Genomic DNA, 15,441 nt, shown 5'->3' on the forward strand with positions numbered 1-15,441 from the left:
TACGTCCACGACCCAGGCTGTCCCCACAAACAATACTCCTCTGGAAAACAAATGCCATTTATTGTTGGAAGTTTCCTTGACTCCCTGTTCAAATAACAAGTGTTCAGCCAAGGTATAAACATCACCGAGTCCTGTAGAAGCAGTTGTCAATGATTAAATACTTGTACTGTAGGTTTATTTGTACATTTTGGTATATAAAATTGTCATCATCTTTTACATCTTACAACTTTCCTTGTACAGAAAATAGCTGTAAACAGTTTACTACCAACAATTCTTATGCCATCTTACCCTTGTGTGAAAGAATGAAGCTCTGAAAAGTTCCTCAGTTTTTGCTGTTTTCATTACAATAAATAGAAGACAGTAGAGCCAGTTAAGGAAAAGGGAAGTTTGCCAGCTGCCTGGGGACCATTTTGGTTCTCTCCCGTGCCCTTTCTAAACATTTATCTGCTCCTGGGGGAGGAAGTCTTGGCCACATCTCTGCCACCGATCTGATTCTCACAAGATTTCCTCCTCGGGTGCTGCAGCGCAAGGCACCCTCGCAGTGCGGAGCTGCAACAGCTGCTCACGCCACGGAGCAGAGCCGGCTGCCCGGCCAGGCCACGCCAGGACGCCCGTGGCGCAGAGCCCGGGCCAAGCGTAACCGAGGTGTTACAGGGAACAAACATGGCAAAATACTCTGTAGTCACTAAATACTTTGCTTGCAGGCTGTAGTGTAGGTTGTTCTCTTGTAACTCCTGTTTTCAGAAGATGATCATTTGCAGAAGACCCAGCGTCAGGCAGCCAGAGTGATGCTGTTACATCGCTCAACTGTCAACGTGGAGTGGAGTTCATCTTGCGCGGCCCCAATGTCACTGCACCCTGCAGTGGGTCAGGACAGAGGCAAAGCCTCAAGCACGCTGAGCCAGTTAGAAATAAATACTCTTCAGCACGGTCAGATAAACGCATCTCAGCACGGTCAGTGTGAGCAGAGCGCTGAGAAGGATGCCCAGAGTGAAAATCTCCAGGGTTGCTCCAGAGCGCTCTGAGAAAGGATGCTGCTGCCTGGAGCAGGAGGGCTGACTGGTCCCTTGTCCCACGCACGGGATTGCGATGTCGCAGAAACGGGGCTCCTGTAGCAATCACCCGTGTCCCTCCAGGAGCAGCTCTCCCGTGGCCTTCAGCGGCTGATGCCCTGTGCGCACAGGTCCTGGTTTTCAGTGCCAGCTATTGGTATTTGGCCCCGTTAACTCTGTTTTACTGTGTGTCCATGGCATGGGATGGCTTTGCTAAGTAGACCGGTTTATTCTGTATGTTGTACAACAGTAAAGCAGAGGGAGAACTTCTGATACGTACACTGAGAGTCTGTTAAAAAAAATCACAGTTCCAGCTTTCTGGAGTTTGAGGGCACCTCTGCCCTTTGCCCAGGCTGCTGGTTATCCTCCCTGGTCTGTCTGTCGCGCTGGGTGCTGACGCGGGGCCCGGTCACGGTTTAATCTTCCATAACTGCAAAGAGACGCTGAGTGAGCCCGGGGCTGGATGCTTCTCGCCCACAGGTAGCTCGGGCTCTCCGCCTGCCCTGCATTCAGTGCCCGGCTCAGCTCCAGTTTAAGCGTGAGCCGCAGGAGGCCTGCGTCTTCTGTCCAAAGGGAAGGAACCCAGGATTCTGCAGCTTTAAGGGGACACTGAAGCCCTCAAGGGGGCTGAAGGTTAAGTTGTCCCTGGCCCCGGCCGGGCTCGGGGAGACGGAGGCTTGCCCAGCATGGTGTGGGCTCCGAACGGCCAGGGAAGGGAGCCTGTTGCACACCCACGGCCTCTCTGCGTGGGTGGGGGATGTGACAACGGTACAAAAGCGAGCCCTACGCGATGGTTCCTGCTGGCCTCCACAGGAGTCATACTCACTCTGATATTGAATCCGAGAAGATCGCTTACAACACCGGAGACAGCAGAGAGGATTACAACACGCGTTATGTTGTAGATCAATGGGTTCATGGTCAGGCCGTACAGCCTAAACGGAGTATCCAACTCCTGCAGTGAAAGGAGAGAGAGGAGAAAAAAAAAAAAAAAAAAAAAGTAAGTCCATTAGCATTAGTCCATACCAGAAGCAATTAATCTGACTTTTAGCTTAATGCTGGCTCTGGCAGGCTTTGCTAACTGCCCTGCCTCTGCACCCTTAAATGTATGTACAGAAATTCCCACTCCGTATTTCAGGCCTCAGTGCGAAGATGTTTTCTCCCAGCCACGCTGAAGCGGGGAAGTCTCTGTTGTAGCAACACTGGCTGCAAAACAAGAGCTCGACACAGCAGGCTGTAGAGTTTCTCTGGACCGATTTATGTGGCGCTCAACTGTGCTCTTTCTTCTCCACCTACCTGCTCTGCTACCGCCGCCCTTCAGCGCTGCTGAAGGAACACGATTCAGGCAGTGGGGTGACGTGCTGTGCTCGCACCAGCCTCTCCTCTCACTGACAGAAATCACAGTAAGCTGCTACCAATCAAACGTTTGCAGCACTAAGTAACCCCACAGGTCCTGCATTGCTGACTGCACAGCTGCAGAAGCACGGCACGCCCTTTGTGAGCTGACACCTCAGCCAGAGCCCCCAGAGACAGGAAGAGCAGAGCCACACGCTGCTGTCAGTCCCCGCTGCCGCGACATTTAGCAGCTGCCTGCTTTCAGGGAGAGCGGCTTACCTTCAGTAGCTTTGTGGATAGCTTCAGAACGTTGTTCACGAGAGACAGCTGTTCCTTCTTGTTCGGCTTCTTCTCCATCTTCAGGTACAAGTTTATCTGTGGCAGACATCACAGAGCCGTGGGGACAGCCAGCGCCAGCCCCCGCCCATTCCCCCCGGGGAGATCACAGCCCCCTGTCTGCAGTTTAGAGTGGTGCATCCACAGAGGAGCTGAGCACTGGTAAGAGCTTGCTTTTTCCGACTGATGTGGCAAACGTGTTAACCCAAAGACAAAACCAGTCTAGAATTTTAGAATGTGAGTCTGTCCAGATGCTGAACAGCTTGTCCCTCCCCAGCTGTCCAGGTTTTTACTGCCTTCTGGCCAGCATAAGTGTTGATTTCTAAGTTTTAAAATTTGATTCCAGTATTTTTACACTGGTTTGAAATTGAATAATTATATCCAAACAAGCCACAAAGCAAGCCAAAGCGAAAGTAAGCTAAATGAAGGTACCTGCTCAGTGAGCAAGATTGAAATATTACTGTATTTCTTGTTGGTTTCAGAGCCCAGAGATGCCAGGCGCAGTAAAAAGAGAAGTAGTGCTGCCTCCCAGATTAGGAACTCCCAGTTGTAAGCTGCATTCAGAAATGTCTTGTGACCCTTAAGAACCTGTATTGGGGAAAAAAAAACAAAAAAGCCAGTGTAACATGCCTGTTCATGGGAGAAGAGCGAAAGATTGCCCTTCCTCCTCTTCTGAGCAGCTAGCCGTGCTCTGCACTGCTGACCGGTTTCCCTTGAACTGTAATTCAGCCATGGAAGCAGGTTAAAGTAAAAGGTCTTGTTCCTAACCTGGCTTTAGTTGGAATTTGATTTTTCTTTCTGCTTAGAAAAGGATGCTTGTTCTTTCTCTTTCCTCCCTCCTTCCAATGAACAGGTAACAAAATCCCTTTCCTTTCATGGGTGCTTATTCCACGGGCCGCCTCAGACCACCCCAGCCACGCTAAGCTGATTCTGCCCTTCCCAGTATGCAGTCATCGGGTCTGCGACAGCAGGACTGGGGTTGTCGGTACTTCCCCCAGAAACCCGTGCCTTAGAAAAGCAATCACAGCAGGGAGCCAGTAGCTCCATCATCGATCTTACTGCTACCACAACCGCAACTTCGTGGAGTCACAAACTTCCCTAAACACTGCAATGAATCTCTTGGCAAAAACAAAGAAACCAAGAGAACAGCTCCAGCAAGAACACTGCTCGCTAGAACAGCGGCTCTGGTGAAGGGTTACAAGGTGTACGCAGCAGCTATTGCCCCGGGGGTAAACGGGTGCTGCAGTCAGTCCTCTCAAATAAAATCTGTGAACACCTGAGGTGCTTGGGCTCCTTTGTGCACAAAAGCCTATATCCTGAATTTTTCCTAATGATCATAAAACCCCAGAATTTCCCCTACAAACACAGAGAATGAACATCTACTACCAACTAAACATTTCAAAGCTTTTAAAAATGCAAACCCCTCCATATCACTTTGGAGATCACCAGCTGCAGTTCAAGCACTGTGTAGGCTGGCAAAAGAAAAGCCTCCAGTAGTTTCAGGTTTTTTCCCCTCACTTCTTTAAGAGAGAAAAAAAAAAAAAAAAAGTTAAAATCTCACCTGGGCACAGCATATAAAAGCAATTGAAAGAGCCAGTAAAAAGACTGATGATACAACAACATCCACAGAGCGCTGGGGGCCTCGCCGCTGCAGAAACACAGACAGACAGTGAGTGGGGTCTAAGGTTTGGGTGCAGAGCTGTGAACTCGGGGCTCCCCAAGAACGGCTGTCACTGTGAAACGCTTCAAGCAGTGCTGCCCAACGTGCCAGGCAGCAATGAGGACCAGCCCGTGCACCCCGAGCCTCGGTTACAGCCTCTGCAATAACCAAACATCTCGGCTCAGCACTCACCTTTAGGTAGGAACGAAGGGATAACCAGATCTTAATGTTCTCCACCTTCTTCAGCCTGAAGTGAGGGATTTCGTATTTCCTGGCTTTCCGAGCAGATGTGATGTGACTGAAAAGCTTGGCAAACAAAAACCTCTGCAAATTAAAAACAAACACATACACACACAAACATAAATCAGTCTAAAACAAAAAAAAAAAAAACCAACTTCTTGGGATTGCTTACTGGTAACTGGCGCACTGGGGAAGCCCGACGGACCCTGGTGTAGGACCTGTCAGGCAGGGAACAGCAGTCATCTCGCGTAAGGCAGAGGTGGAACAGCTGTTGCGTGCAAGATTAGCCACGAGGCGCTTGCTGAAACCGCAGCTGACACCAGCCTGCCTACCACGCAACACTGACAGCCACTCTGACAGAGCTACTGCCCACCGTCGTGAGGAAGCCCGCTGTGACACGGCTGGCTACCGAACGCTCCAGCTCCGAGCGGGCCAGCTAAGCAGGCTGCTTCCTTCTTCCCAGCCAGCTCCGCACTGAAGCGTTCACATCCATGCAGAGCGTCATTTCAAGGTGTTGAAAGGTTATTTTTCCCTTGGGGGCAGCGTACGAGGGGGAGCGCAGGAGGCAGGAAGGCTACTGCAGGTCTCAGTTTGTGACTGAGGGAGTCTCACCAGGCTCCCGCACCCGAGCTTGGGCAGCTTTGACACTTCAGCTTGCTGAGACATGCTTGTCTTGCAGTGTCTCCAGCGACAGGCAGCACAGCTTTGGCAGAACCCTTGCCACAGGGGTCATGAAAGCCACAGTACATGTAAACCTACCTGTTTGTATGTTCTCTCAGCAACACACATCATGAAGAAAAACATCCAGGTTAAGCAAAGTCTTTCAAGGAAGTTGATCACAGACAAAACAATGACAGGGGTGCTGGCAGGTGCTCCACAAAAGATGTGCAAAACCTCCTTTAGAGAAAAGGAGCACAGCTGCTCCAGGTTATCTGTGCGGAAGAGTCTGTAGAGGAATGGCAAGAACGCTAATCCAATGGTGATGATGTTTCCCAGCATTTGGTAACCCACTCCTTGCTGGTAGGCATTAACCTGGCAAGCAGGAGCAAAGACAGGGTGATTACCTGGGGTTCTGCAGCAAGGCAAAGGCACGCTGTTGTGGCAGCATTCATCCAATCCAGCATTCAGTTCCCCTTCCCTTCAAAGCACACAGCCTAAAATAGCTCCAGCCATTTCAGTCCAAAACCAACAGGCATTGCTCGGTAATAAACCCACCAGCTGCAGCACACCGCAGAGACACAGCCGGCAACAATCTGCCCTCACCAGCCTCCAGCAGGGCCTCGCCCATTTTGGTACACGCGGTTTTTAGGTAAGGACATTTGGGACAGCTGAATTCGCAGTTAAGGAGGGGCCGGTTTTACACAGCACTTATATCCGCACGTCCAGCTGCGCTCCGGTTTTGTGGTGGTGGGTTTTTAAAGCGGGAGGGAGGGTGCAGTGCCTTACAGCCCCCTTACCCTGCTCATGATAATCCCACTGATCTCCAGCACAGACATGTCCACCTTCTTACAGTCGTTCCCTTCCCAGATCAGTGCGCTCACTTTCGCAGACGCTGGACTTGTATTCTGCAGCCAAAACAAATGGTTCTGTAAAAGAGAAAAGAACACACAAGGCATAGAATCTGTCTCTGTCCTGCTATTAAATAACACTTTTTCCTAGAAAATATTTAGCTTGAGAAGGGGATTCCAAATCTGTCTTTGGGTGAAATACTTTGTTTTGGGATTAGCAGTGGCCCCCGGGGGGAGGAGGGCACTGATCACTGACACTGTTTAGATAATTCCAGACTCTGTGTGGTTGGCTCGGTGGACAGAATGGGCTCATGCAGCACCAGGTCGCTCACGTTACACTTTATACCAACAGCATTCAGATGTGTCCTTCGTCTTATTTGGGCGGACACAGGGAAAAGAGAGGGACCTGACATGGGGAAAGAAAACGAGGGGGGGACAGAAACCTGTGATAGTATTCTCAGCTACTGGATAAAAATCAACAAACCTGCTGGAAAACATCTTCCTTCAGATCCCGCCTGGTACCTCTCACAGTGATCTCCTCGCTGTCGCTGGTGCAGGACGAGCGACACTCCGGCCCGTGAAGCAGATCATCCCAAAGCATGTCTTCTGTCTCAGAGTCGTGGCGAGTACTTTCTGAGTCTCTCCGGGTCACGCTGCAGCTCCGGGACTCCATGCTGACACAGGACCTCGCATCCTTGGAAGACGAGTGACATTTACACAGCACAGCCGCACAGCCAGCCTGCAAAACCACCTCCTGCTCCCCCCAGCAATCGGCTAAATCAGCTTCCCAGGGCACTGAGAACTCCAGGCCCTCCCCCAGCGCAAACTGTTCAAGACCATTGCACTCCGTGATCGATTTTGCAACCAGCATTTCTACATGGGAAGTCACACAGATAGTGTTAGTTCCTCACCTCTGTTCCCAACTTTACAAAACAAAAATTGACTTATTCATTCTAATGTAGAAGTTTTCTGGCTTTTGCACAGTCTATTTTAAGATTTCATTTATACTTTATTTATAGAATTTTCTCTTTATAATTTGATATTGGTATATTTTATTTGTATTTCTATTTTATTTTCAGATGGGGGGAGTGGCGGGGGGGAGGATAAACAAAGTAATGAAGTGAATGTGTATATATCACAGAACAGATTTATGTCTTCATTTTTAAATCAAAATTTATTGCCATAAAAGCTACAGTGCTGCCTCCCAAAACACAAGAGCAATTGGAGCAACTCAGCACAAGCTATTAGAGGCAGCTTGGACCATACTTCCCCGCCAACAGAGGGATTGTTTGTTTGGTTGGTTTGTTTTTGTTAAACAAAGTAGCCTACTCACAATTGCGAACAAAGTTTACAAAGGTGCAAGCAAGCAGGGAGGGAGGCCACACCTTACACCTGAGGATGTGAAGTACTGTCCCTTGGTAACGGTCTGCCCGGGAGGGTGTCCCTGCACCGGCAGGCTCAGCAACGCTCTGTCTCCTGAATTCGGGACCATACCTGACCGTATAACGCAGACTCTAGTTCGGATTCCACGACACTATCAGAGTCTCTGGCACCTTTAAGGGCTTGCTTGACCTGCCAAAACCAAAGGAAAAGCAGCTCATTATCCACAGGAAAGAATTGTGGGGAAACCGGCATCAATTCAACAGGAGTACCTGTGAGACGGCCTGGTTCAGAGAAATGAGAGGCCTCCTCTTCTTCTCTTCGTAGCTGTTGTCACTGGAAGCCCCTTCTACATTCTGGCGTAACAAGATCCTTTGTGCCATTGCCTCAGCATCCTCCTCACTGGAAAGCTCATCAGAAACGCCGCCTCTGTTGGTGCAGTCATCCTGGAAACACGGCACTCAAAATAAGCCTACGGCACCGAGAAAGGACCAACCTCAATGGCACCAAGCCAAAGGTGCAAAGCCAGTGCTGCTACTGCACTGGTACAGGCAGTAACCTCTGACTACCTGCAAAAGCCAGCAGAAATCTGCACAGAACGTGCAAAAACTCAGCATCACAGAGACCTCACAAACGCTACCTCCCTACCCCCACCCTCGCCCGGCCACAGAGGTCACGAGAGGGAATCTTGGGAGGGGTGGAGCTGGACCTGGGGCAAGGGCAGGGAGAGGAAGTGGCACCAGCAGCTCCTGGCTATGGCTTACCAGCAACCTTAAGCCCAGGAGAACAGATGTGTCTACAAGCTGGTGGCCAGCAGATCCAAGATCATGAGAGGCATCCCCCTACACCTGGCTCTGCTCCTCCCCAAACGCCTAGGAACAGAGGAGTTGGGATGGCACAGCACTTCGTGTCCGCACCTAACCTAGGTTCTCCGTGTGGGAGTTAACACCTTACCGACCCAGAGCAGCCTCAGAAGTAGCTCCACAAAGCTTGATGTTTCAGAGACCCAACAGAGGTCACGATGCTCTAACTGTCCTGCCCTCTCCCCAAGGGATGTTTCAGTCTTTACCCTCCTGCCTCCTGTCTGCGAGGATACTATGGGGAATTGTTCGCAAGGCAAATTATTTTACAGCACTGCTTTTGAAAACTGCTAATCTATTTTTAATCATTATCAGCAGTCTTCCTTAACCGAACATCTTGTGATCAGAAGTCTCTACACCTGAACAAGCACTGTGGTAGAACAGACTTTTTCCAGGTTTGTCTGTTTGACGTGCTTGTCTATCGTAACAGACAAAAAGACGCTGACAGTGAAGTACCAGCACCACGTCAGCTGCTCAGTCGAGAAGCAGAAATAGTGTTTAGGTCTCCTACGTGCAAGTGAAGATCAGTAGAACGGAGTATCTTGTATCAGATCAAACCATCCAGCCAAGCATCAGCAAACTGCCGCGCACACAGAACACGCTGAAATCCGCAACTTGGAACGGATCTTTCCTGCCAGTACCTGGTGGCTCTTTTCCCCATCAGAAAGTTTATTTTTCTCTTTGAAGTGCAGCAGCCTGTATTCAGATCTGGCATGTCTGTGCTTAATGCCATTATTCACAGCATTCACACCATTTTCTGTCTCGGTCCCTTTCTCAGCTACCAACTTTACTCTTCTAATCCTGTGAGAGAAAATACAATTAAATGCTTCTATGTCAGAGAAAAACTCTGAGGAAAACATCACGGTCTCTTTCACGTGCCAGGCAATTAACCCATACAGCCAAGGGAATACGTCATTGTCTCCTGCTGACAGGCTCTGTGTGTCCTGATTCTGCTGAAGAGACTTACATCTGCTTCACTCTCACCGGGTGGTTCTTTTGTAACTCTAACAGTATCTTAAAATTTCTAAACCAAAAGGGAATTTTTTTCTTATTATTTTACAAAAAAAAATATATATACATAAGGGCAATTCAGAAGACAAGAAGTCCTCACCAAAATAAAGGACCTGTCAATTGAAAACTCATCGAGAAACTCACCCGAGAAAATAGCAGAAGACAATGAAATATTATCCCAAACAATCTGTCCTGCTTTTCCTTAAGTTATTTTTAGAAAAAGTAAGGTGCTACAGTGGGATGACTATCCAAGCAACTTAAACTAGAATGCAAATGCACAATTGCTTCTGGAAATCAGGTAAAACGGTAATACAATTTGAGTATAGGCGTTCCAGAAAGGTCACTTATCTGATAACGAAAAACAAGCTCTGCCACTTTCTGCAACCCATCTAACACTCAGCTTCAGCTATCGTGTGAGGTATGGTATGATCTCTAATGAGGACACACTAAAAATTCATGAGGAATCAGCCTCCTGATGCCAAGAGAGCTTTTAGTTCAAAAGAAACTGATCAGCAGTCTTTGGGGCTGCCAGCGACAGTGCGCATTCTGTCTTCATTTTCCAGATAACAAATTGTCCACAGTGCCGTTACAAATAACCAAACCCAGTGAAGATCACCTACCTCCTTCGGAAAAGCATACTAAATAAATTGTTAAGAATGGATGCAGATTCAGACTGCTCTTCTTTATTGTTTTTGTCAGAAGACCAACTGTTCCCATCGACACCCATAGATTTGCGTAACTTCCTGATTTTTAAAAAGAGGAGAATTAAATTTGCATAGCAAGCTACTTTCTTAAAAGATCTGAATAAGATCCAAACAGCCTTTTAGATGCTATTTTTCTTAAGTCATGCAGACAGAATGCTTATTTCCAAATAAATAAGTTTTATTTGGATCAACCGGAGTTACACATTTACCCACAGAACATCAGTACAGCACTAGTAAATGATGCAGTAGACAAAACCTGGACGAAATCTTTACTGTAGAAATCTAACGGAGGCAAAACTCTATCCACATCTCTCATCCGGTGTTCAAATATATTTCACCAGCGTTTCCAGACACCTGACAGTCACGCAGCTGGCTCACAAACATCTCCCATGCACACAAACTGCCAGCCGTGAATCCACCACAGCCGCCTCTGTGCCCGTTTGCCTGTTCCCAACGCACACCGGCACCTCCCCTGCAGCGAACGCCAAAGCAGGACGCCAGACTGGCGTGCAAGCCTTGGAGATGCCTTTGTGCGCAGAATGCCCTCCTCTGGCCACAAAACTAAATTGTATTAAAAGCTACACTAGAAAAAGGCCCAGCTGACCTCTAAACCAGGCCTATCATAGCCTGGCAAGTCTGCAGCGTTTGCCTTGGTTACGAGAAGATTATGAGCAAGACAGAAAAAACTCATTTTCACATTTATAGTTAAATAACATATTTACATAAAAATAGAGAAGATATTTACCTATTAACTTCTACCACAAGCAATCCATCACATGCTTTGAGGCCAACAGATGAACCCGTTACGCTGCTCACCTCCTCCGCCTGCTGAGGCCGTTGTTTCCTGCAGGTCTGGTGATCTGCGTGGACACGATTTGGCAGTGAACAGTTCCCATCAGCAACATAAGGCACAAGGGTCCCATGACTTCACTGGCGTTCACAACAGGCATCATGAAATACAACACAACTGCTATGACTGAAAAGGAGAAAATGGTATCAAATGCAAAAATCAAGAGCATGGCCCAGTTCTGTCTTAACTATTTACTTGTCACTCCATTTTACAATTTCTGCAAACACTAGTGCCACACATCTTGAAATCTCACTAGTAGGTTTCAGCTAATACCCTTACGCTTTAGCCTATGGACCGCAAAATTACGTCACATTCCTTGCAGAAAAAAGACTGGGGCACAGACTGCTACACCCCGTACCTTGCATAACGTAGAGCACCAGGAGCCACATAAAAATACGCTGGGAAGTAACCTGTATCCACCACTGGCTGAACAATGGAAAAAATACAACTCTCACAATTCCTTTCCGAGTTAGCGATGTCCAGGGAATTTCAGGCTTGGCTTTGGCAAAGGTAGAGCCTTAGAATTAAAGGAAAAACAAACAAGTCATTAATTGTGAATTACCAAAATTTCCTTACTGATGGCTTCACCTGGCTGCGACCAAACCCTGCCGGAAGGCTGCAGGTCAGAAGGGGCAGCAGCCCACCTTCAGGCGCTCCCCAATCTACACAGCTCCAACAGCGCTCCACAGCAGCCCCTCATGGTATCTCCGCACACCGGCAGCTGACCCTTCCCTGCCTACCCAAAGCAGAGCCACCCCGAGTTCCTCCTGCCTCTGCGTTCGGTGTCCCGTTTGCACCGCACCGGCACACGCGGGCAAGCTGCCCCGGCGGGCTGGGGCTCCGGCAGCGCCGCGCGCCCACCACCGGCCCAGTGGCTCAGGCCCCGGGCAGCCACTCAGCAGCCCAAGAACAGAAATACCTGCCAGAGCAGCTCGCCCTTCCCGCACAGCGGCGACACGCGACAGCCGCACCGCTCAGGGACCGCTCACCTCGGATTAAATCCACGTCGATCAGATCAGGCTGAATGTGACCCTTCTTCTTCGGCTTGGTCTTGAAGGCCTACGAAGCCGAGAACAAAGGCCCGTCAGCTGCCAGGGGAGCCGAGCCCGAGCTGCGAGGGCGGCGGGAGCGCCCCGCCGCCGCCGTTACCTTCATCTCGGTCTGCTCGACGGACTTCTCCCATATCTGCTGGTCGTAGGCCCCGATCTGGAAGGAGAGGAGGCTGAGGGCACGGCCGCGCCCGCGCCCGCCCGCCCCGCGCCGCACTCACCTTCTTCTGGTACCAGGAAATGGCATCCCTGTCGCGAGAGGCCATGGGGCGCCGCGGGGCGCCGGCCAGCGGCCCCGGTACCGGCCCCGGCCCCGGCCGCTGTTACCCTGGAGACCGCCGCGAGCCCGGTGCTCGACTGCCTCCGCCTGCCCCCGCCCCGCCCAGGCAGCACCAGGAGAGCGCCGAGCGCGGCCCCGCCCCGCCGCGGCTCCGGAGCAGGAAGAAGCAGCCAGGCATGTAAAGGACAAAATCAGACTTTGTTTATTAAAAAAATACTTTACAGGAAAAAATTCTATGCATTCCGTTGGACTATTTTACAAAGAAATAGCTTAACAGTTTGACACGCGTGCACAGTCCGCCGACGGCAGCGCCCCGGCCAGGTGCGCCCGCGGCCGCCGGCGCCTCCCCGCCGCCTGCCCCCGCCTGCGAACGCCAATAAATAGACTAAGGCCGCGCAAAGCAAACAGTCTTCCAGGCAATTGTACACGTCCTCTGCAGGCAGGGACCTTAGATAAATTAAAACCACAGAAAAAAAAAATCGTAGCTGCCAATCAAAATCAAATTAAATCACGAAAACAGCAATACAGAAATCTCTTTACATGTTGTACAAAGGAACCAGAAGCGTCCCAGTCCCTCTAAACACCGGAGCGCCCCCAGACCCCTCCTCAGCCCCCACACCGTCTCCCCCGGGGCTGCCACACGCCGCTGGGATTCCTCCCCGGACAGCACAGCAACACACAGGACCAGCTTGCGGGGGAGAGAGGTCGCTTTTCTGGGGGTCAGAACAGGCACACCCCTCCTCGCGCCCCTGAAGCGGGTACAGAGCTGCCGAGATTCGCACTCCTCGGGAACTACCATTTCAGAGTTTGCCACTCAGCTGAGTCAGACCTGAACAGCAGGCCACGCCAGATTAAGGACCTGAGCTCAGGCCTGTGGGAAAAGCTCTGACAATTATCCTTGACCAGGGGAACTAAACTGAGAGCACAGCAGAGAGCCCTTCTTCCGCATGGCAAGATCTACACCTGTTAAAAACATGGGTCAGAAACCCCAAGAACACTTCGAGTGCCCCACCTTCCTGGAAGAGAAGGTGCCAAGCATCTGCACAAAATGACTGGTAGCATGTCTACGGGAGAGAGGAAACCGAAGCTAGCTGGTATTTCATCTCTGAATTGCATGTTGCAAATCCACTTCCAGCACAACCGAGCTACTCACCTTTACCCCAAGTGACATTTTTAATCAACAGCGCTTGGTTTAAACAGAAGCCTAAGCCCAGTTCCTATCTTGAAGCTGATCACTCTTCACAGACAGAGCGCTTGGTCAATGAGCGCTTGTCCCCAGTACAAAGCCGGAGTGTTCTGTTATCAACTGACACACATCTCACAGGGCAGATCCTCACAATCGGAGAACGGAGGATTTACAGGAACTGACCAGTGCACTCGTGTTTATGAGCTGTTCGGTATCTGTCTGGGCACTACTGAGAACCAGGAGAACAACCCATGAAATCTGCCAGAGTTTGATTACCTCATGATGGAGGCTGTTTTACGAAATCTTCTAACAGCCAGCTATTTAACATGAAAGACATTCAGAGATATTCACGTGGACCTACCCAGAGACTTGTTTTGATCAGCAAACACTAAGTAGCTTGAATTTGTTACTTCATTGCTAAACAGCTATAGCTTGTAAAAAAATGTATTCTACAAAATATATTCTACATGTCTTGTTCTGGAAAACATTTGCATCTTTCACATGAAGGCGTCGTTCTAATTCTGCTCTGTTGTTTTCAGTGCAATTGAAACAATGGCTAGACAGAACAGCGATCAGCTTCACAGCAGTCCCTCTCGTACTCGGCTCCTGGAGCTGAGGTGGAGTTTGAAAGCAGTATGTCATTTTGCTTAAAGGGTACCAAAGCTGGTAATGCATTTCGGTAACAGATTTTTATAAAGCTTGCTCCTCTCTTCCTCAGTCTTCCAAGCATGCTAGAACAGCAAACCTCCAGTCATTTGGAGATACATTTCTGTATCTAAATCTGACATTAGAGAGTGAGTCAGTAATTGAATGGGACATAAAGAGAGCATGATATGGTCACGTCCCTCCACCCAAAGAGATAAGCCAGAGCATTCTCCTGGTATTTCAAGCTGTAGTCACAGGTTTCACTAAAGCTACAGTTTTGAAAGCAACATGAGCCACTCTGTTCTTCCTTTATCCATTTGAAAACACGCTATTAGAGTTTACAGAGGACTTCCAAATGGATTCCCTCTTCATTCTACTTCAACTTTCACTACAAAACAGACAAGTTGGTGTATGGGGGATCTTAACCTGTTCATTCTGCCTTTAAAGTTACGTTTGCAGACTCAGTGTAGTATCTGCAGATTTGCCAGTTCCTGAGTGATTGTACGCAGTGCTGGCTGTCGCAGAACAGCCACCTTATTGATGTACCTCCACTGACACGACCGAAGAATAGCACATGTGAGAAGTGAAACGGGCACTTGGAAGACTAGCAGACTTTGTAAAAAGGAAAGAACACCCTCGGATAATACGATCTTTGAATGTGAAGGATGAGCTGAAACCACTATTGCCTGTGAGGATTTTACTTTGCACAACCCTTAAAGCTATGAAATTCCTCTCAACATAAAAAGTGGGAATAACCCACCAGAGAACAGACAGCTCATTTATGAACCAGTCTGGGTCACCTAGAATTTCTGCTAAGATTAAATTACACCCCTGCATGAATCACATAACTTTTCATCATAAAAGCTTTCCATTCTAACACCTTATTTACACAGATTACTAAACAAGTCACTACCACTTCAATCTGTAAATTAGTTTTAAATTGAAATATTTCCTAGTCCTCATTTTGGTACCGAAGACAATACATACATACACATAAGGAGTAATACAGGTTCTAACTAATCACTGCAGTATCTTCTGATGATTATTTTTCTATCAGTTTAAAATAGTGACCTCTACACTGAGGTGCTAATATGTATATAAAAGCCTACACAAACAATATTGCACAAAGTAAGATTTATAATAGAGTAACATATTTTAGAGACCCTTACAAAGAGAGAGTAGTAATTGATATTAAAAAGATGCATCCAGAACGAACAGAGCATCTTCGCTTTTGTCTAGTCTAACATAGTGTTTCAAATCTTTCCTACCTCTGTGAGGATTATAACAAATAAAGTTATCTGGAGACAGCTTAAGTTGCACCAAAACCCAACTTGTACTCTAAATGTGG

The 15,441-nt window shown here is 48.7% G+C and overlaps 1 protein-coding gene across 2 annotated transcripts; it reads right to left on the minus strand.

The window, feature by feature from the left end:
- Positions 1 to 143: 143 nt before the first annotated feature.
- PHTF1 (putative homeodomain transcription factor 1) lies at positions 144 to 12,324 on the minus strand. 2 transcript variants are annotated; one of them, XM_086765914.1, is made up of 17 exons: positions 12,204 to 12,324; positions 12,083 to 12,139; positions 11,923 to 11,992; positions 11,292 to 11,450; positions 10,900 to 11,059; positions 9,010 to 9,169; positions 7,781 to 7,954; positions 7,623 to 7,700; positions 6,613 to 6,822; positions 6,078 to 6,206; positions 5,380 to 5,652; positions 4,573 to 4,704; positions 4,282 to 4,368; positions 3,153 to 3,308; positions 2,664 to 2,759; positions 1,879 to 2,004; positions 144 to 1,482 (listed from the first exon to the last, which is right to left on the minus strand). In XM_086765914.1, exons 1-17 carry the CDS (start codon positions 12,246 to 12,248, stop codon positions 1,462 to 1,464), a joined length of 2,133 nt encoding a protein of 710 aa, XP_086622040.1. In that variant the 5' UTR covers positions 12,249 to 12,324; the 3' UTR covers positions 144 to 1,461. The 2 variants fall into 2 exon arrangements, with proteins under 2 accessions (XP_086622040.1, XP_086622039.1); XM_086765913.1 differs by lacking the exon at positions 144 to 1,482 and having other exon boundaries at positions 1,490 to 2,004.
- Positions 12,325 to 15,441: the final 3,117 nt, after the last annotated feature.

Source organism: Chlamydotis macqueenii, chromosome 23 (genome assembly GCF_036417535.1).
Source record: "Chlamydotis macqueenii isolate bChlMac1 chromosome 23, bChlMac1.mat, whole genome shotgun sequence".
Taxonomy (NCBI): domain Eukaryota; kingdom Metazoa; phylum Chordata; class Aves; order Otidiformes; family Otididae; genus Chlamydotis; species Chlamydotis macqueenii.

Bases quoted from the DNA above. Each gene is read 5' to 3' on its own strand.
- PHTF1 (XM_086765913.1), bottom strand. From the start codon at position 12,248: ATGGCCTCTCGCGACAGGGATGCCATTTCCTGGTACCAGAAGAAG. The intron at 9,170-10,899 runs GTGAGCAGCGTA...TTTCTCTCACAG, and splicing joins GGCCTCAGCAGGCGGAGGAG to GATTAGAAGAGTAAAGTTGG. The intron at 2,005-2,663 runs GTAAGCCGCTCT...CTTTCACTGCAG, and splicing joins TATCCACAAAGCTACTGAAG to GAGTTGGATACTCCGTTTAG.